The 21,618-nt window shown below is 46.7% G+C and overlaps 2 protein-coding genes across 4 annotated transcripts in view; one reads left to right on the top strand and one right to left on the bottom strand.

The window, feature by feature from the left end:
• Positions 1-3,229: 3,229 nt before the first annotated feature.
• Positions 3,230-19,179, bottom strand: SPCS2 (signal peptidase complex subunit 2). The gene is made up of 5 exons (XM_037877791.2): positions 19,028-19,179; positions 11,421-11,504; positions 8,121-8,281; positions 6,797-6,931; positions 3,230-4,216 (listed from the first exon to the last, which is right to left on the bottom strand). Exons 1-5 carry the CDS (start codon positions 19,064-19,066, stop codon positions 4,030-4,032), a joined length of 606 nt encoding a protein of 201 aa, XP_037733719.1. The 5' UTR covers positions 19,067-19,179; the 3' UTR covers positions 3,230-4,029.
• A 48-nt stretch (positions 19,180-19,227) lies between these two features.
• Positions 19,228-21,618, top strand: part of XRRA1 (X-ray radiation resistance associated 1) — a 50,796-nt gene continuing 48,405 nt past the window's right edge. For 2 of the 3 annotated variants that reach the window (XR_006285518.1, XM_037877690.2), the window contains exon 1: positions 19,281-19,415. Coding sequence is in view for 1 of the 3 variants with exons in the window: in XM_043527380.1 (XP_043383315.1) it covers positions 19,266-19,415 (150 nt within the window). In the remaining 2 variants the exon portion in view is untranslated. Of the gene's footprint in view, positions 19,416-21,618 lie in introns of all 3 variants that reach the window. The other variant, XM_043527380.1, reaches the window with a different exon arrangement.

Below are 21,618 nucleotides of genomic sequence, written 5' to 3'. Positions count from 1 at the left end.
GAGGCCAGCAGGTGACTGGGGCTGGCCGGTGACCCAGTTCTGGGGCCGGTGCGCAACCCAATGATAGGGTGGCAGCCGGGTGCTGGGGCCAGCGCTGAGGCCAGCTGGCGGCCCGGGGCTGCTCGGCTGGGGCTCCTTCGGATGTGGGGAGGGGGTGGGTCTCACTGGGTGTGGGGGGGCCCTTGGGGCTCCAGCAGGCAGTAGGGGGGGCTTGGGCAGAAGGGACGGAGTTGCATGGCTAGTGTCCCCAAAGGGGGGGCTCACGTGCTGCCCATGACTCCATTATACAAGACATTAATGAAAATATTGAATAGTACCGGATCCAGGACTGACCCCTGTGGGAACCCACTAGGTACACCCTCCCAAACTGACAGCAAATCATTGATAACTACTCTTTGAGTAGTGTCCCTACCTTATAGTAATTTCCTCTAGACCACATTTCCCTACTTTGCTTACGAGAATATCATGCAGCACTGTGTCAAAAGCCTTACTAAAACCAAGGTATATCACATCTATTGCTTCCTCCCATCCACTGGACAGTAACCCTGTCAAAGAAAGAAATTAGGCTGGTTTGGTCTGATCTGCTCTTGACAAATCCATGCTGGCTATTCACCCTGTTATCCTCCAGGTGCTTACAAACTGATTGTTTAGTAATTTGCTCCTGTATCTTTCCAGGGATTGAAGTTAGGCTGACTGTCTATAATTCCCCAGGGCCTTCTTGTTCCCCTTTTTAAAGTTAAGTACTATATTTGCCCTTCTCCAGTCTTCTAGGACCTCTCCTGTCTTCCAGGAGTTCTCAAAGATAATTGCTAATGGCTCTCAGATTGCTTCATCCTAGTTCCTTAAGTTCCTTAACTCTAGCATGAATTTTTTCAGGCCGTGCCAACTTGAATCCATTCAAGTTATCTAAATAGTCTTTAACCTGTTCTTTTCCTATTTTGACTTGCCTTCCTTTCCCCCTGGTTGTTAATATGAATTGTGTTGAGTATCTGGTCATCATTAACCTTTTTAGTGAAGACTGAAGCAAAATAGGCATTAAACACCTCAGCCTTCTTGATGTCATCAATTATTAGCTGTCCTCCTCCCCTAAGTAGAAGACCTATCTATCTTTCTCCTAATGTATTTAAAGAACCTCTTCTTATTGCCTTTTCCATCCCTTGCTAGGTGTAACTCATTTTGTGCCTTAGCCTTTCTGTGCTGCTTTTTTGTACTCCTCCTTAGAAGTTTGGCCTCCCACCTTGTTGAGTTTCAGAGCCTGGGCTCCAGCCCGAGCAGGAATGTCTACACTGCTATTTTTAGAGCTGCAGCTAAAGCCCCGTGACCCTGAGTCAGTTGACCTGGGCTTGGAGACTCAGAGCCCCAGGGTTTTCTCTGCAGTGTAGACATATGCCTCATTAGCTTGCTACTTCCTTAGGTGATTGACAAGCCTAGGCAGCTGATGACCTGCAGAGAACAGTGTGGCACTGCCAGGCTAGTCCTGGCTTGGCAGGGGCTATCACAATGATGGTAAACTGAGTCAGTGGTGGGTGAATTGCAACCATGCTAAGCATGAATGGAGCAAGGTCACTGGGACCCAACAGCAGGAGGGGTAGGGGAAGAGCATTTGTCACTATGTGCTTGGTTTCCAGGGACCGCGCTTAGACAGGGAGCCCCATAACAAGGTCTGAAGTTTGACTTTATATCCCTCTCTGGTGATTCCTATCCCTGTAAAACCCCTTCTGGAAGGAACCAGCTGCAGTAAACAGACCTACAGCTGGAGGCTAGGCTATATGAGTTGATTTCTCAACTTCATTATTCTGTCCAAAACAGACGGATGTGGTTTCCTGAGAGGTTCCGGAGACACAGAGCCCTCTAACGTACAAGGTATTTAGACGAATGTTGTCATGTTCATGCTCTTCCTCTAGCTGAGCTGCACCTGGCAAGAGGGCACAGCAGGTGTGGGAATGGCTGCTCTCAGAAGTTCCTCACCATCCTCCAATTCTCATTCAATTCAGAGAGCACCCTGAGCAAACACAGCCGCTTCTCATCTACTTCCTCCCCTCAAAAAAATAAGAAGTCAGGGTGGGAGGTTTCAAGAGCATTCAGGCTTGGCCAATCACAGCTCTCATTGAAGGAGGCTGCCATTACTTTGGCCAAGGCCCAGTGCTTGTGAAAATTCCTCCCTACATGACACTGGTCCCCATAGCAGCCCCCTGCACTGTTAACCTCTCTTCACTCCTCAGAACAGGAGCAAGCTGTTCTCCACTACTTCCAGCACGTTCCATTGCTTCACCTTTTATGTATTATTCAACAAAGACGGTGACAAAATTTGTAAATTTTTGCTCTGTTTTTTGTACAGCGTCTACCACTGTGCACTCCTGATCCTTGACTGGGACCCTGGAGGCAACGCAAATAAGTACAATACAAACAGGTCACGTAATCTCACTTTAACATGAAAAAAGCGAAGTTCCTTCCAACCCAATGACATCACAGCCAGGACAACTCGTTTTGAAAGACAAGATAGGCTGTCTTGGCCCATTGCTGTTCTTTAAAGGGTGACAACTTAATTGTTTTGACATTCAATTTTTTTTTTCAAATCATTGTGAGACGAAGAGTACTTTTACTCCCCTGCTGATGGTTATAAAGGTCTTTTCAGTTGGGCAGTTTCTCCCTTGAAGTCTCCAAGAAACAGTGAAATGGACTCCCGAGAAAGAGCTGTCAAATGCACAAACTGAAGGGAGTCAAAGGCCCAGATCCACAAAGGGACTGGGACATCCCCAGACCTTGGCTTGGATGCCTAGGCTATGCATGGGGAGAGTTTCGGCCCTGAGAATGAGAACCACAAAAGCCAGCACACTAGGTGGGTTATCTTCTAAACTAACCAATAGTGGACACTGATGAGAGGGGTGTGTCCTAAGTCTCACCCCTCTCAAGTTAGGAACCTATGTCCGAGATGGATGGAGGTACCTAGCTGTGCTTGTGATTCACAGATGGAAACCCTTCTTCTGGACGCAGGTGCCTAAGCAGTTTCTAGCAAGAACAGCAGTGGTGCACTTAACTCCACACAAAATGGCAAAGGAAGGGCTATAAGCACATAAATTCCTTTGGGGATCTGGGTCTAACTCTTCAGTGTTAGTGGTCTCAGGTATGTATGTAACGTGGTAGTGGGTACCATGGTTTTCTAGACAGGAATGTGATTTTAAGATGACTGGGCTCCGGTAATCTCTCCCCCATGAAGACCACAACACTGTTTTCACATCTGTTCTTTCCTTTTATTGAAAAAAAAATCATTTAGAAAAATGACAGTTTATATCAGGGACACAACTGAACAGAATCTCAATACGAAATATGCCAGTTGGACAAACATGAAGGACATTTACAGCTCTAAAAATGCCATTGCTTTTTTCACCTTGTCAATAAATTTCATGCTCTAACATACAGAAGTAGCCTATTTGCAGTCTCGATATTTTTCTCTTCCAACAGATAAAAGGATTTGATATAAAAATCGATCCCACCCACCCACTCCCCAATCAGATAAATATAAAAATAAAGAAAACACTTGTTTGTGAATGGACAGAGTTGTTTTACATAAAGGTTTTGTCCTGAATTCCTAACAAAGATTCACTAAGAAAAAGATAAAATGAAGTCAGCGAAATGTGAATGCTAAAATCCCCCAAACACTGCATGGCACAGAGCTACATACTATAAAGCACTGCCAGGTAAAAAGGAGGAAGTCAATACAGCATTGAGCAAAAACCTCCCTCCTAAAGGTCTTTGATAGGTCAAATGTCATCCAACATCATCTCAAAAGTGACAGAGCAACCTGAAAGGCAGGTTAAACACTGCAACCACACAGGTCAAGACCGTCTGCAGCTTTAATCTGACTGCATTAGCTTCAAGATTTCAGATCCAAGTTTAAAATCCTGCTTTATCCAGAATTAAATAGGATTTCAGGACAAAAACAGAGGCAAGTAACATTCTTTGCTATTTCACTTTATTTATTGGTATTAATTTAGCATGATCCACGCAGGAAGATGGCCATTGGAATCATTATTTTGTTTTTCTTTCCGTGGCCAAACTGTCATGAAGCTTGGAGATTTCCGGTTCGTAGGCCTCCATGACTAATGTTCCATTGTTATCAAAGAATTTAGCGATAGATTTGGTGAACTCTGCTTCTCTTGGCTGTTTGGTTTTCCCGCTGATGAAAGTCAATTTCAGGGTGTATTTGTCATCAAACCTTGAAGGGACACAGAAAGAGAACGTGAGTCACAGTTTAGAGAGGGGGCTACTCAGATTTGGCACAGCTGTGTGGCTGCATTGGGCTGAGAGCCTAGTAGCCAAAAGAACACCCCGAATTTGAACAAGTGGCACATGCTGCAGCAACCCCCATCTTCACCACAGGTGTACGGCCCAGGTCCCAGCATGCAATGCTCCACCGTCTATACACAAAGATGCTGCAACATGCAGCATCAGTAAATAATAACTCGATATTAAAGGATTTTTTTAATGCTCTTTTTGGGGTTAGCACTTTCTTAAATTAACATTAGAGTTAAAATAACTAGTAAAATTCAAACTTCTCCATGGCTGTTGATTGCTCTGACCTTACTGCTATTTTAATTCTAACAGGGTGAAACTGATGTAGATGTTAATGGGCAAGCTCATGAATTGTAACCCTGCTTTTTGGTAAGCATCAATATGCATTTAAGAGGCAGTTTTGCTTGAAATTATCTTGTTTTTTGTTTCCTTCAGACAGAGGAGTCCTGGATTTGCAGGAGAGATTCTCGTCTCCCCAAGCGACTAGCACTAACCTCATTTCTTTTTCTGTTAAGGTGCTCAAATGACATAGTGATAATAAAAACCTAGGCAGAAAGGCCCATCCATTCCTGAGTCTGCAAACAGACAAAATGAAGTGCTTTCTTCACATGTCAGTAAAGATCAATCTCTCCATGTCACAGTGGACCTGACTTCCTGAAAATGACAGTGTCCATGCCGTGAGATCAGTTCAACAGCCATGGAAGATTTCCACAGTGTGTGTGTTAATATGTATCTATATGATCTTTTAAGGAAAACTGTGTTTTTAAGTCAAAGATGAGGTTAATTGGGCCACATTTTAGAAGCCACACTTTGGGGTAATGCCTCCCTGTTTTAAATGACATGAACCAATTCCATGTAAGCAATTCCTCTGCCCTTAAAAGCGAACTAACATTGCTCCTGCTCCCTCCTCCACCTACTTCCTTCCTGCTCTGCTTTCATTGTTTCAGTTAATAAAATGCTTGTGTCTCCAAAAGTCTGACTGTTTTACACTTTAATTAAAATATATTTTACAGGCCAGGAATAGAAAGCACAATTAAATCACAAACAGGGAGGCAACCAGCTATTCATATATATGCATATAGGGAGAGATGTGTGTCCCATCTCTTCTGGTGTCATATCTTACAGCAACCAGTACCAGATGTTTTAAAGATACAGGATTCCTTCCTAACCCATCAGTCAGTGATTGGTTTATGCCGGAAACATGAGGGTTTGTAACCCTTATTCTTTTAGCCTATCTAAGCTAACACTCTCCCCATTCAAAAAGTTTCTTTTTTGAATCATGCTAAACTCTGGGGACTCCAATATCTTGTGGCATCAAGTTACATATATTAGTTATAATAGGGGACAGAAAATTGAATACTGCATAAAAGTTTTAGACATCTCAAAACTGGAAATCATGATAGGAGCTCAAATAAAAGCAACTAAATGTCCAATACTGCAATCTGCATTCATGCAAATAGAGTTAATGGGTCTACTTTTCTAACGGCTGAAGGATCAGGCCTAAGCGACGAAAGGACAGAAGGAGTTGACTTAAAGAGAAAAGAGACTTAACTTGGCTAAGTAATGACTAAAAGGGGATGTAACACCTGACAAATACGGACGCAAAAAGGGTGCAATATAGAGATCCTGGTTCTCAACCTTTTTGGGCTCAGGACCCATTTGCAAATATTTATGGCCTGTTGCGACCCAGTAAATAGTCTGGAGGTGGAGGCCCTGGGGTGGTTTCGGTTGGGTCCTGCTCAGCACTCACCCCACAGTGGCAAATCCAGTGCTGTGAGGCTGGCTGGGCGTGGCTCTCCGCTTCGGGCATTGCAACCTCCAGGGTTGCAGCACCACTCAGGTTTGGCCCCACCCCCATGACTGGACCAAATTTGTTTGCGTGGAGTTGTGACCTGGTTCTTGGGGTTGCAGTGCTACTGACTCAAATTTGGCCTTCAGAGCTGGGCGGCTGAACAGTGGCGACTGCTGGCCAGGCATCCAGCTCTGAAGGTAGCGCTGCGGTCAGCAGCAGTGCAGAAGTAAGGGTGGCAATACCATGCCCGCTATAGGGCTCTACCAACGGGGTTGAGAAACCCTGATATAGAGAGCAGAAAATATGTGGGGTAATTCCATGTGGGTATTAACGGCACTAGAGCACAGGGAGAAAGACAGGCTCTAAGGAAGCGGGTCTCAGGTCATTCAGGGCTTTTGGTAGAACCAACACTTTGAATATTGCCCAGAAACCAACCGGGAGGCAATGCAGTGCATGACACAGGTGTAATATAGAACCCTTTGTATAAGGCTTATGCCACAGTGCTGCAAATAAAACACAGACACCAGCCATTTGGCTCCTGCGCTGCTCTGAGTAAATCTGTACAGAGAAAGGTGACAGAACTAACAGGAAGCGGAAATGACATTCCTGCCCCTCAGTAACTAGTAAGTAGGCAAATCCCAGGCCTCAGCAGGGCGTGGACGTTCTGTCATTATTGTCCTTTGGTAAATGTGGTTCTAGAAGCAAAAATACCTTTTTAGACTGGAGGAAAGTTGCCAGATGTCATCAGGGTCCATCCCTGCAGGATCTTTTCGATGTGCTACCAGGAAAATGCTCTTCTCCTTGTATGACGTATAGATGGTCAGGATTCCCATCATCACAAAATAAGTTCGGGAAAGTTAAAGAAATTAAGGGAATACGAGAGCCATGCAACAGTAACAAGTAGGACATGTGAACAATGGAATGCATACAAATACATGATTCATCTCCACACAGCGGCTGGGGATTTAATTGCTTCTGACAAGATCATTTAGAGCTTGGTTTTTGGTTTACATTTTTATTAGTATGAACAAGTTAAATGCAAATATAATGTGTCAATCTCTAGCTCTTAGAAATCTTCCCACTACCACAAGACCACAGATCAATGCCTGAAGTGACATGAATGGTGGGCAAAAGTTTATCAGAACCTCTCTTGAACGAGACTTACCAAGGAGTCAGACAGAAAAATCAAAAGATTAAAAGACAATTAAGCGTGAATATAAAGACTAAATGGTGTTTTCAGTTACTTGACTGAAATTTCACTGCCTACATCTAAAGGAGGCCTCATGAAAGCCTGAGGTAGAATAAGCAGTGGAAATAATCCGTGTATCTAGGGTCACACAGCAGGTCAGTGGAATAGTAGGGGTTAGAAGCCCAAAGCTCCTGACTCTCAGCTTTGTGCTCCATTTACCAGCTCACACTGCCCCCCTGAGACTATCTGCACAATTCACAGAGATTGCTGTATATACAGAGAAATGTTGCACCCTTTAGCCATCACTCTGGACATGGTTAGTGCAGACAATTCAGGAGACTAACTCCTATAGCCAAACAGCAGAAACAAAGTCAGTATTCAGAATGGCAGAGAACATTGCTAAAAAAACCTGAATGATAAAAGTTACTCAATACTTCAGATTTACTAACTGTTCTCTAAATGTAACTTACATTTATACTGCTGTCCTCTTCCCAATTTTTATGTACCTGTTATTCCTTGATGGCAGCCTCAGACAATTGCTCTTGCTTGCCAGCACGTGATCTGTAGTATCACAGGAAGCAGCTGGTGCTATAGGAGTCCGTTTACAGAAATACAAGTTTCTTCCACTAAAATAATGTGGAAGAGGACTTGGATGTTAAAATAAAATACTAAAATAGAAACCTGGCAAGCCCCACTGCCTGTGAAATTCAGACAGGACCTACCAGTTTTACTTCTATGTCTTCTAAAAGGGGAAAGACAATTATGGATTTTTAAAATTTTTTTTTTTTAACTTGTTGGGGAAAGACAAACAGATGTCTTAAACCTGCAGCACACAGGAAAGGATATGATACCACGCAGAAAGCGAGAACAGGTTTAGATTCAGGAAAGGGATGCAGATAATCCCAAATCAAAGCCACGACGGCAAAGAGACAGGAGACTGTGCAGATGATGAGGCGGCCATCAATCAAACAGAAATTCTCCACATACTTGTACTTTTCCAGGAGAACCTGATGGGAAAGCAAAGAGCCCAGTTTATTGTATACTTGGCTACTTTTACAGATGGCTTCCAAAGAAGAGTTAAATTAATTCTCTATAGATGCACTAATTTTAACTGCATAATCCAGATGATTTTAATTAAAGCATCCGAAAGGGGAAAACCCATTCAACTCCAGGAGCATCACAGAAACAGCAATAAATGCGGTGAGAGTGCTGCAACTTTAGATATATTTTATATCTAATTTAAATAGTCTTTAAATGTACATAAGTTCTTTAAACTTTTCCTAATACGAGCAAAAGCCATTTTAAGGCTAACTAGCCAATTTTATTAATGGAAAATGACATGGTAATTGAGTTGGAAACATCTAAGAAAGCAAGTGATTTCTGAGTCGTTCACAGCTCTAGGAGGAGACACTCAATAGGAGTCTGATCCTGGAAACGTCTGCACGCAGATCTGTCATTGGCTTTCATGAGAGTTCTGTACAGAGCGAGGCTCCAGCATGGAATCCGTGAAGGGACTCAGGTGTTGCAACACTGAGGGCACCTAGAAAAATCACAGAAGCAACAGTGCAACACCCCCCCTTTCCCCTCCCCCAAACCGGGTTAGGCACCTAGGCTCCTTATACGATGAACAGGGAGAGACAGGCGCCTAAGAAAGCACTCCACCAAAGCCAGCCTGCTAGGTGCGGAGCCACCTAAATCAGCCTATGGGAGATGCTGACTGGGGTGGGGTGGGGGGGGTGTGCTAAGCCCTGCCCCTCTCACAGACACAGGCGCCTAAGTCTGGGCTCCAGGGAGGCGCCCAGCTCTGCTTGTGATTCACGAACCAGGAGACGATAGGCCTAAATTGTGTGCAGAGCCTAAAACAAAATGGCCGAGGGGAGGGCGAGGACCTCCCATACAACTCATTAGCCTAGTGGCTAGGGTACTCCCCCAGGATAGAGACTCCTGGATCACGTCATTCCTCCTCCTGAGGGGAAGATGGGATTGGAACAGGGATCTGCCACCTCTCTGCTGAGTGCCATAACTACTAGGCTACACAGGCATTCTAATTTGGTCACTGGCCCAATTAGTACTGAAGTATTCCATTGCTGAATTCAAGTGGAACAACTTCAGGAGGAGACATTGAGGAAATCACAACAGAATATCCCATAGCCTGGTAGCTAGGGCACTCACCTGAGAGGTGGTTGCTCCCTGTTCAAATCCCTTCTCCTGCTGGGAGGGGAAGGGGGGGATGGGGACTTGAACTAGGGGTCCCCCACATCCTGGGTGTATACCCTATCATAGAATTTCAGGGTTGGAAGGGACCTCAGGAGGTCATCTAGCCCAACCCCCTGCTCAAAGCAGGATCAATCCCCAACTAAATCATCCCAGCCAGGGCTTTGTCAAGCCTGACCTTAAAAACCTCAAAGGAAGGAGATTCCACCACCTCCCCAGGTAACCCATTCCAGTGCTTCACCACCCTCCTACTGAAAAAGTTTTTCCTAATATCCAACCTAAACCTCCCCCACTGCAACTTGAGACCATTACTCCTTGTTCTGTCATCTGGTGCCACTGAGAACAGTCTAGATCCATCCTCTTTGGAACCTCCTTTCAGGTGAATACTGTGTACAGATGTAGTGCACTCATCTTCAAAAAGATATACTGGCATTAGAAAAGGTTCAGAAAAGGGCAACGAAAATGATTAGGGGTTTGGAACAGGTCTCATATGAGGAGAGAATAAAGACAGAACTTTTCAGCTTGGAAAAGAGGAGACAAAGAGGGGATATGATAGAGGTATATAAAATCATGAGTGGTGGAGAAAGTGAAGAAGGAAAAGTTATTTACTTGTTCCCATAATACAAGAACTAGGGGCCACCAAATGAAATTAATATGGCAGTAGGTTTAAAACAAATAAAAGGAAGTTCTTCTTCACACAGTGCAGTGTCAACCTGTGGAACTCCTTGCCTGAGGAGGTTGTGAAGGCTAGGACTATAACAGGGTTTAAGAGAGAACTGGATAAATTCATGGAGGTTAAGTCCATTAATGGCTATTAGCCAGGATGGGTAACGAATGGTGTCCCTAGCCTCTGTTTGTCAGAGGGTGGAGATGGATGGCAGGAGAGAGATCACTTGATCTTACCTGTTAGGTTCACTCCCTCTGGGGCACCTGGCATTGGCCACTGTCGGTAGACAGGATACTGGGCTGGATGGACCTTTGGTCTCACCCAGTATGGCCATTCTTATGTAGTTGAAAGCAGCTATCAAATCCCCCCTCGTTCTTCTCTTCTGCAGACTAAATAATCCCAGTTCCCTCAGTCTCTCCTCATAAATCATGTGCTCCGGCCCCCTAATAATTTTTGTTGCCCTCCACTGGACTCTTTCCAATTTTTCCACATCCTTCTTGTAGTATGGGGCCCAAAACTGGACACAGTACTCCAGATGAGGCCTCACCAATGCTGAATAGAGGAGAATGATCACGTCCCTCAAACTGCTGGCAACGCTCCTACTTATACAGCCTAAAATGCCGTTAGCCTTCTTGGCAACAAGGGCACACTGTTGACTCATAACCAGATTCTCGTCCACTGTAACCCCTAAGTCCTTTTCTGCAGAACTGCTGCCTAGCCACTCGGTCCCTAGTCTGTAGCAGTGCATGGGATTCTTCCGTCCTCAGTGCAGGACTCTGCACTTGTCCTTCTTGAACACAAGGCTAAAGGTTAGAAGGAAGGTCTTTCCCGCCCCTGGCTGTTTTGTGTGGGCCCCTCGGGTGTGTTCGATCTGGAAGGTGTGCTCAGAGGGTGCCAACTGGATTGGGCCCGCGCACATGACTTAGGGGACCAAACACCTGTCTTTCCTGGTTTGTGAATCGCTCTGGGGCTGAGGTGGTAGATAAGCCTCCAAATACCTATCAGGAAGCAGTAGTGCTTATGTTCAGGAAGGAAACAGGCGCCCAGGCGCCTAGAGTGAAGCTGCAACGAGCACGCCCAGAGGAAAATACTTAGATGCCAAGTGAGTTTAGGCACCTACTGGGTTAGGCAGCAGCCGAGTGGGAGTTTTGTGCCTCACAGTAGTGCCTAAAAATGAAATGTAGGCACTTAAGTACCTTTGTGGCTCCCACGGCAGCGTTTTCAAAAGGCCCATCGGGAGGCTAGCACAGTCAGTCAGTATATACCTTTTTGGCAGAATCATCCAAAGAATTTTTCACAGCTGATCCATCCCACTTGTCAATTTTTACTGGTTTGTCATCAATCCTCCACTGCAATGCAAATTGAGAAATCAAGTCACTTCCAAGAACTTGGCATGCGTAAACATTTTATTTGTAAAACACGTGTTTCCATACTGAATAGGAAGAGAAGAGCAAATGGTAACTCAAAACCACACTCAAAGGAAGTGCTCCATAGCAAGTATCATTTGTATATGAACAACTGCCCAAAGATTAACGAAATCTAGTACCTATTACACAATTGTGCTGCAGTACTGTCAGTGGTTTGTACCGCAATTCAGCATGATGTTAGACCTTCCAACCATGCTTTTTTCAAAGCAGACCTCAGATTTAGTAGATTTTATTGTTGTGGCCATGATATACCAAGTTTTGAAAAGGTTTAATCTGATGAGTCTCATAAGCAGTGCTGTAGAAATGATCCAGTAAAGTAACAATTTAAAATGGAGTGATTGTAATTTCAGTTCTATGCTTGCCTTTGCCAACAGATGCCACTGCCAGTGACAGGAATGTTAATGATGCTGGATGATTTGTTAATTCTTTTCCATCAAATCTTCCAAAAGTACTTACATTTGCTATGAAAACTGTCTCTCTCTCTCTCTCAGGTTACAGGCCCCCCACCCGGGTCTGAAGCCCTCTGGCTTTGCCCTCCGACCCCCAACCCAGGGCAGTGGGGCTTGGCTGGCTCAGACTTCGGTCCCCACTCCTGGGGTTGTATAGTAATTTTTGTTGTCAGAAGGAGGTCGCGGTGCAATGACGTTTTAGAACCCCTGTCCTAGACGAATGAGAGATTTTTAAAGAAAACAAGAACAAAAATAATCCTCACTCTTTTAACCCAGCTATACACTGGCCATCTAGCCACTTGGCAGTGTGAGCTAGTGGAAAGAGCACTGGACTGGAACTCTGGAGACCTGGGTGCTATTCTCAGCTCTGCCACTTGTGTGCTGAGTGGCCTTAGGCAAGTTACTTAGCCTCTATGTGCCTCAGTTTCTCCATAGGTAAAATGGGGATGATGACTCTGAACTCCTTCGTAAAGCGCTTTGAGATCTACTGATAAAAAGTGATATGTACGAGTTGGGTATTATTATTACATTCAAATTTTCCACAAGTTGTCGCCCAGAGATGCGACCCTATTGCTTATGATGGACCAAGTATAACTTCACATGTGTAATACAAGAGTTAACTCCCTCCCTAAAGTTCATAAAACTCATAGCAATATCTGTCTTAAATTCATTTGGCAGGACTTTGCAGTACTGCTTTGAGCTGTGTGTATTTTAAATGGCCCGATATTTCAGTAGAACTTGAACCATACGTTAGATCCTGGTAGGAGATATTCTGAACTTGCATTAGTTCCCCAAGGTGAAGTTGACAAGATGATTTACTGACTTAGTGCCAGAAGAGCACACATCTCTCTCTGGTTAAAATAAACTATTTTAAAATAAGATGTTTGCCCTGATTTACTTCTACAGGCGCTGAAAAATAATCACACAATTCTGCTCTGAGACACACAGGCAAGAATTGCTGAATGCCTAGGAAACTTCAGCACGTGTGCAAGTGCAGGAGCTGATTTTACAAGGCAGCATAGTAACAGGCCCTTTGCCAGTAGTTAATATAGCCCTTGTTTTTGTGTAAGTTTAAAATAGAAGATATTTATGGAAGATCACTGGACCCCGATTTTTACAGCAATACTAAGGTTAGTATAGAATGAATCATAGCCGAGAAAACCCTTTCCCACAGATTATAACGGCATACAAGTCTTAGATTTTTTTCCACACTCCACATTAGATCATCCACAGGGGTTTAGTTGAACATGTGTGTTTGGAGTTGGGGGGGGGGGGGGGGAAGGGGCACAGAGGGGAAAGTGAAAAAGGTTGAGGGGGAAGGATTTCTGAGTTTCTTTCTAATAACTAGACTGGTACCCAAAGGTCAAGTAAGCTTTACATCCCCACACCACCTCTGAGTCTCTCAGTCCCTCCTTATCTGTTGGCAGAAAGAGAAACCAAAAGGAAGTTGAAGAAAATAATTCAAATGTCATGACTGCACACAAGCATTTCCTAGGCATCCTTCGCGACAATATCTAGGCTCCATTTCTCAACTGGGGTGGGAGGTGGGGAGGGGGAGATGGGGAGTTTTGTGGGAAGATACTTGCCTACAGGTGATTGTATTTTGATTACTAGAGCCTTAACATGTATTACTGTTCCAAAAAGAAATGACGTAAAAATGGCAGCTTCTTATGCTACAGATCTGCTGTGTGTGTCACTCAAGTGTCAAAAATAAGTTACTACTGTTGAGTCAGAGTCAACACAGAATAGCTTGATCCTATTCTGTTGCTGATGTACAGACTAGAACTGTGAACTGTCAATTGCAGGACCATGTTCTGTCCTCTATTACACCCCTAGAACCCAATGAAACCAACAATATTACAAAGAAGCAAAAGTGTCATTTGACCTGCAGAATCTTTGTTACTGGTGATGAAGTACAAGGAGAGGCTGGATTTTCAGGGCTGATAGAGAAACTAGCTTTTTATTTGTGAAATTGAACAAATTTGATCTGGACTTATTGATACAACAGGTAAGTTCAACAAGCCATTTAAAAGTCGCTTTTTTGGAACTGACCTGACCAATTTGAGATAAACTGTGAAAAATCAAAGAAATTCTCAATTATATCTGCGTGCCCTTTATTAAATTACCAGAACACACATGCGAAGCAATTCTGTAGCTAACATTTCTGAAGCGACAATAACTAGTTCTCTCCACAAAGTCATTACTGTATTCCTGGGCTTGTTCCTAAGATAGGAAATTAAGGGAAAAAGTGACACTTGGAATCCAAAAATATTTAAAGGGAAGTTGTCTCCATGTTCCATGATTAAACATTTAATACTAACTTATGTTAAAAGTGATCTCTGAACATTTGAGCCACTGAATAAAATGTCTGTGTTATAATAAAAGAATCCCTCTCATAAAATGAGAAATGTGTAAGAATTCAAAGGTGTCCATTATAGGGCAATTAGGGATAGATGATAAATATGGAGATGAAAGTGATTGTATTAAAAAAGTTTGTTTATTGACATGTTGGTTGATAATGCTCATTGCTTTAGTAACTGAGTGCCTCACATTAACAAATTTTGCCTCAGCCCAGTGTGTTAGGATTTGCCCCATCTTCCTTTTTTTGCCTCAGTGTAGCTACCCTCATGCCAACCCTAGAAAATGCACAGCAGCTTGTTCAGGATGCAGCAGCAAAGGAGAAGCCCTGCTGACAGGTAATCTCTTCTAGAGGCTAAATACAGTAGAATCTCAGAGTTACAAACACCTTGGGAATGGAGGCTGTTCGTAACTCTGAATAAAACTTTATTATTATTCTTCTTTCTAAAGTTTACAACTGAACATTGACTTAACACAGCTATGAAACTTTACTATGAAGAAGAAAAATGCTGCTTTCCCTTTATTTTTTAGTAGTGTACATTTAACACTGTACTGTACTGTATTTGCTTTCTTTTTTGGTCTCTACTGCTGCCTGATTGCATACTTCTGGTGCCAAATGAGATGTATGGTTTATTGGTCATTTCATAACTCTAGTGTTCGTAACTATGAGGTTCTACTGTACTTATAGGCTTCCACCCCTCCCAGTAACCATGTGCTTACAATAACGCCAAGACTCATTTGTTAAGCTACCACCATGTTAATACTTCCTTAAAGCTCACTCCTGCATCTCAGCAAGTTAACACACACCAACCCCCCCCACCCCTCCCAACCCAACCCCACCCCATTATGGAAGGAATTCAACATGTTCACAAGTCATTGCATGATCTTTACCTTGGTACTTCCTCACCCCTTTCACCCTGTTATTCTCATTTTATTAGACTGTGGCATTTTTAGGAGAGTGAACTTGTCTTTTCACATATTTCTAGAAGGCACACAGCACATGTTGGGGTGCTGTAGACATAAATAAGCAAATGTCTTGTAAGGTCACCCGAGGATAAGCAAGGATATAGTCTGCACAAGTTGCTCCAGTAAAAACCCACTCCTATACTACATCCAACCCACAGCCTTGTATGACAAGGACTGAGTGAAAGTGACACCAGAGTTCTTAAACCACCTCACTGCCTGGAAGCAAGTCTCCTCAATAAGCAAGGGGCATAAATAATACTCTATCTTATATTTGCAAGTAATTTCACCAATGGGCCTCTACCACATGGAGCAACAAGAGAGCTCAGATCAGCCCTCAAAAGACAGTACATGTCAAATCCTTGTCATCATTACTAATTGATTCCCATCTTACACTACAACACCAAAAGAGAGGGTTTCAGACCTTGAGGATGGAGCGAACATCTGCATGTTTAAGGATGGTTGGCACCCTCTCCTCCACATGAAGTTAAGTAGTCAAGAGGAACAAGTCAGCAGCCTATGTAGACTATGGTTGTAATAAATCTATTTCAACTCAACTAGAAAGACAGTCTGTCAGGTTGTGGCTATCAAAATCAAAAGGGCTGCACCTGATCTAGCTTATGGTCAAAGATGAACTGCAAGCCCTACTAATGGAGCAAGACAGTATGGAGTAGTCAGTATGCATAGTACCCAGAAAAGTTCTACCTGACAGTATATTTATAAAACACGAGAAGTGTGCTAAATATTTGTCCCTTGCCATGGCATACCTCCTGGCCTTCGTCTTAGCTCTTCTGTAAAGCTGAACACAAACCCTTGTAACCAAGGATATTCAGCCACCAGCAGTTCTCCAGATATCACTTCACCAACATGTGTCCCAACTGCTCTGCTCCCTGAGATCACCAGGTTTCATCAAAGCCATCCAAAAATCAACATGAGTGAGAAAGAACAGCTCTCAAGTAAGAGTGTGTGCATGCATGCAAACAGAAATCCTGAGGAGAATACATCAGATTATAGTTAGGGTTTCCAACAGATTCAATGCACTGTTACTGAATGACTCAGTTTCTGCACCAACTGGACAGCCGCTATTTCAGAAGATAAAGATATTTATATTCCCCAGCACACATTTGCTTTGGTTGCACTTTACATAACCAGAATTGAAGGCTTACCAAGCACATTGAAAATAACGAGGATACTTCCAGAAGGCATCACACTAAAACCACAAACTGCTGCCATTTGAAATCCGAAAATTAAACACATTTGCTTGCAGCAAGAAACCTGGAAGTATTTAATTTTTAAAAAACCCCATCGTTTACGGCAACAGGTAACACAAGTGTTTTTAAGAGATGACAGCAGCTCTAAAAACCTATTGCCTACAGTATATTTTGATCTCAAACTCGATTGTCCCATTCCAGGCCAAAGTCAAGGCTGGTGCAGAGAAAGGGAGAAATAAAGATGCAAACACCTGGCCCTTCAAAACTGGGCTGAGATTACCAAACTCACTTCATATTAATAACCATAGGCATTAGGCCAGATCTACACTACAAACTTTTCCCAGTATAGCTATGTCTGTCAGGAGTACAATGAGGTACAATCTCTAATTGACAAAACTGTGCCAGTAAAAGCCCCTCATGTGGACACAGCTTATACCAGCAAAACTCACACTTTTGCCAGTAGAGCTTATTTTGCTCAGAGTAAGGTGGTGGTGGTGAGCATTTGGAATAAGGAATGCTGACATAAGCTGAAGTCATACTAGGAGTGCTTTGCTGATCTTGTATAGCTGTACCAGCAATATGCTCCTAGTGCAGACCTGGCCTTAGTTTCCTTTGTTTCGTTACTTCTGCATTTTACTTCCTATCATATGCTGCGCATGCCAGGCAAAGAGACAACGTTGAAAAGGAACAAAGCAGAGGGACCAGTTACAGCTGTCCATTATTTCAAATGTGCATTTACAGAACCACACCTCTGTGTTGAGTAGATTCCGATAGCAAAATGCTCCATGAAGCAGGGTTGGGTACTAAGGAGTGCCTGGAGAGGAGCACGTTAATTGCAAAATGGGATGTTGGCAGAAGAGGGCTTGCTTGCGCCAAGAGCCCTGTTTCAATGCTCACACATGGCACATACATGCTAAGAGCACCATTTCAATGTACATAGGTGAGGAAGCCTTATGGAACCAAAGAGTCCCCCTCCTACATTCAGAGTGGGGAAAGGGGAGCACATATGGGTTCAAAAGCCCTGCTTCAATACTCATGGGAAGGGAGCCATGTAGAGGTCTCTCGACACTCAAATAAAGGGTGTGAGGGATGCTCTTCGGGGTGGGGGTGGGGTTATGGGTGCTAGGACTCCTGTGCTGAGGGTCACAGGACCAGCCCCAGATGGATGCCTGTGCCCCTGTACCAGGTCTTCTGGAGATAATGCTCTAAGGGGCCAGGGCCCCCACCTCAGGGTTCAAAAGGGAGTGTGTGTGCCAGGATGAGCCTGTGCCCAGTGAGGGTGACCCCTGGGGGCGCACAGGAGATGGCTGGCTGCGGGGGGGGGGAGACAGGGAGCAGCTTGCACCCAGTGAGGGGGATGCTGGGGGGGAGGGGGAGAGGAGGCAGCTCTGGTGGGACAGGGAGCAGCTCGCACCCAGTGAGGGGGATACCCGGGGTGGGGGGGAGAGGGGGAGAGGAGGCGGCTTTGGGGGGACAGGGATCAGCCTGCACCCAGTGAGAGGGATACCCGGGGAGAGGAGGCAGCTCTGGGGGGAAAGGGAGCAGCCTGCACCCAGTGGGGGGGGATGCTGGGGAGGGAGGGGAAGAGGAGGCGGCTCTGGGGAAGGGGGGGGGGCAGGGATCAGGCACGGGTGCCCCTCGCCCATGCCCACAGAGGCCCCCCGAGGGGAGGGGCCTGCACCCAGTGGGAGGGAATACCCGGGGGGGGGGGGGAGGAGGCAGCTCTGGGGGGACAGGGATCAGCCTGCACCCAGTGAGGAGGAGGCTGGGGGGGGGAGAGGAGGCAGCTCTGGGGGGACAGGGAGCAGCCCGCACCCAGTGAGGCGGATACCGGGGGGGGCGGGGGGGGGGGAGGAAGGGAAGAGGAGGCGGCTCTGGGGGGAAGGGAGCAGCCCGCACCCAGTGGGGGTGATGCCGGAGGGGGGGAGGAGGGGGAGAGGAGGCATCTCTGGGGGGACAGGGAGCAGCCCGCACCCAGTGGGGGCGGGGGTTACCCGGGGAGGGGGAGAGGAGGCGGCTCTGGGGGGACAGGGAGCAGCCCGCAGCCAGTGGGGGGAGGGTGCTGTGGGGGAGGGGGAGAGGAGGCGGCTCTGGTGGGACAGGGAGCAGCCCGCACCCAATGGGGGGGGATACCCGGGGGGGGAGGGGAAGAGGAGGCGGCTCTGGGGGGACAGGGAGCAGCCCGCACCCAGTGAGGGGGATACCGGGGGGGGAGGAGGGGAAAAGGAGGCGGCTCTGGGGGGGGACAGGGAGCAGCCCGCACCCAGTGGGGGGGGATGCCGGGGGGGGAGGGGAAGAGGAGGCGGCTCTGGGGAAGGGGGGGCAGGGATCAGTCCCGGGTGCCCCCCGAGGGGAGGGGCCTAGCCCCAGGCTGCAGCGCCTGAGCCAGAGGCCCGAGGCCCGAGGCCCGAGGCCCCAGCCGCGGGGCGCCCCGAGCCCGCCGTCCCCTCCCCCAGCCCGCTACCTTCTCCAGCAGCCCGTTCTTGCCGCCCTTCGCCGCCATCTTCTCTCCTCCCTCCACCCCGCGGCTCGGGGCGAGCTGTGCGCCGGCGATTGGCTGCGCAGGGCAGCCGCGCGGAGGCTGACGGGATTTCTAGCACGTCCACCTCGACAGAATATTACAAGCTGCCGCCGCTTGGGGCACGTGGCCGGAAGCGCGCGCCCCAGGGCGCCCTGGGATACGTAGTTTTTTGCGTTGCCCGATGTGCTCGAGCCCTCGGGAGCGTCCCCGTTGCTATGGGGACCGCACGGGGAGAAGACAACATGGCGGCTGCCTGGTGGCCCTGACAGCCGGCGCGCGGAGACTCCGCCAGGGGCTGACGCTGCCCAGGACGATGGCGAGGGAAGCACAGGTACCAACGGCACGCACAGGGCAGAGACGGGGTGAGAGGGGCCCCGCGCAGCGTCTTCCCGGGAGTGAGGCTAAAGGCCTCTCCAGGAACTGGAGGACCAAGAGCTCTATGATTTTAGCTTGGCTCCAACGTCTCACCCCATTGGGGACTCCCAACTACCTCAGGCCGCGTCCCCCGCGGCAACCAGGCGCCGACTCCCCCACGCTTCCTCTCCCACTGGTATCCAACCCAACCACTCACTGCGTCCGCCATGCCGCGTCCCCCACTGGTACCCCACGCCAACCACGCGCCAACTCCACTGCGCCTCCTCTCCCACTGGTATCCCATCCCACTCACGCGCCATGTCCCCCTCTGGTAGCCCACGCCAGCCATGCGCAGACTTTACTGAGCCACATCCCCCTCTGGTACCCCACACCAAACACTCCCTGACTCCACTGCGCTGTGCCGACTCCGCCGTGTCACGTCCCCCACTGGTATCCCGTGCCAACCACCTGCCGATCCTGTTGCTCTGTGTTCCCCGTCAGTACCCCAAACCAACCACGCGCCGACTCCGTCATGCCGCATCCCGCCTTCATAGCCCACACCAACCCCATCATGCCACATCTCCCCACTGGTGCCCCATGCCAACTCCTTCATGCCTTGTCCCCCGTTGGCACCCCCACACCAACCACGTGCTGACTGCTTCGCACCGCGTTCCCTGTCAGCACCTCCACACCAACCGGGTGCCAACCTCACCACTTCCTTGCGTCCTCCATTGGTAACCAGTGCCACTACCTCACCACTTTACCCCGTCATGCCAACGCCACACTGACCATCATCATTCCTCCATCAAATCACTTATTTAGGTGCTTAATATTTGACACCCAGGTTTTCAAACGTTGGCCTGTGTGACTTGCTCAAGGCCTCAGAACATGAAGATAACAAAGGAAATGATTAATGATTAATCATTAATGATCTGGAGGATGGCGTGGATTGCACCCTCAGCAAGTTTGAGTGAGCACCCTCCTCACTAAACTGGGAGGAGTGGTAGATATGCTGGAGGGTAGGGATAGGATACAGAGGGTCCTAGGCAAATTAGAGGATTGGGCCAAAAGAAATCTGATGAGGTTCAACAAGGACAAGTGCAGAGTCCTGCATTTAGGACGGAAGAATCCCATGCACCGCTACAGATTAGGGACCGAGTGGCTAGGCAGCAGTTCTGCAGAAAAGGACCTAGGGGTTACAGCGGACGAGAAGCTGGATATGAGTCAACAGTGTGCCCTTGTTGCCAAGAAGGCCAATGGTATTTTGGGATGTATAAGTAGGAGCATTGCCAGCAGATCGAGGGACGTGATCGTTCCCCTCTATTTGACATTGGTGAGGCCTCATCTGGAGTCCTGTGTCCAGTGTTGGGCCCCACACTACAAGAAGGATGTGGAAAAATTGGAAAGCATCCAGCGGAGGGCAACAAAAATGATTAGGGGACTGGAACACATGACTTATGAGGAGAGGCTGAGGGAACTGGGATTGTTTAGTCTGTGGAAGAGAAGAATGAGGGGGGATTTGATAGCTGTTTTCAACTACCTGAAAGGGGGTTCCAAAGAGGATGGATCGAGACTGTTCTCAGTGGTAGCAGATGACAGAACGAGGAGTAATAGTCTCAAGTTGCAGTGGGGGAGGTTTAGGTTGGATATTAGGAAAAACTTTTTCACTAGGAGGGTGGTGAAGCACTGGAATGCGTTACCTAGGAAGGTGGTGGAATCTCCTTCCTTAGAAGTTTTTAAGGTCAGGCTTGACAAAGCCCTGGCTGGGATGATTTACTGGGGGACTGGTCCTGCTTTGAGCAGGGGATGGACTAGATACCTTCTGAGGTCCCTTACAAGCCTGAGATTCTGTGATTCTCTGAAAGGGGTAAGAAAAGGGAGGATGAGGGTTAAAGCAGAAAAATAATCGGAGTCATATTCTATACTGACTCAAGCAAACACGTTCTGATATTTTAAAGGTGGATTTAGCTGCCTATATTTGGGAACTCAAGTTTGAAAATTTTGGCTGTAATCTCTCCATCTCAGTTTACTCTTGTATATAAAAGTCGGGAATGCCTACCATGTACACTCACAGGATTGTTTTGAGGATTTACTAGCTAATCTTTATACAGTGCTTTGAGTAATATTATTAGCTGTGAAAATAAAAGTACCAGTGAAAGTGTAAACTGGTTTATTTGTGC

The sequence above is a fragment of the Chelonia mydas genome, chromosome 1 (genome assembly GCF_015237465.2).
Source record: "Chelonia mydas isolate rCheMyd1 chromosome 1, rCheMyd1.pri.v2, whole genome shotgun sequence".
NCBI classification, from domain to species: domain Eukaryota; kingdom Metazoa; phylum Chordata; order Testudines; family Cheloniidae; genus Chelonia; species Chelonia mydas.
Note: the sequence above shows the minus strand (reverse complement) of the source record. Positions and strands in the feature narration are given on the sequence as shown.

Excerpts from the sequence above, each read along its gene's own strand:
- SPCS2 (XM_037877791.2), bottom strand. The coding sequence starts at position 19,066 with ATGGCGGCGAAGGGCGGCAAGAACGGGCTGCTGGAGAAG. Across the intron at positions 11,505-19,027 it reads AGAACGGGCTGCTGGAGAAG|TGGAGGATTGATGACAAACC; the intron begins GTAGCGGGCTGG and ends TTTGCATTGCAG. Across the intron at positions 4,217-6,796 it reads CTTTCCTCCAGTCTAAAAAG|GTTTGATGACAAATACACCC; the intron begins GTATTTTTGCTT and ends TGTCCCTTCAAG.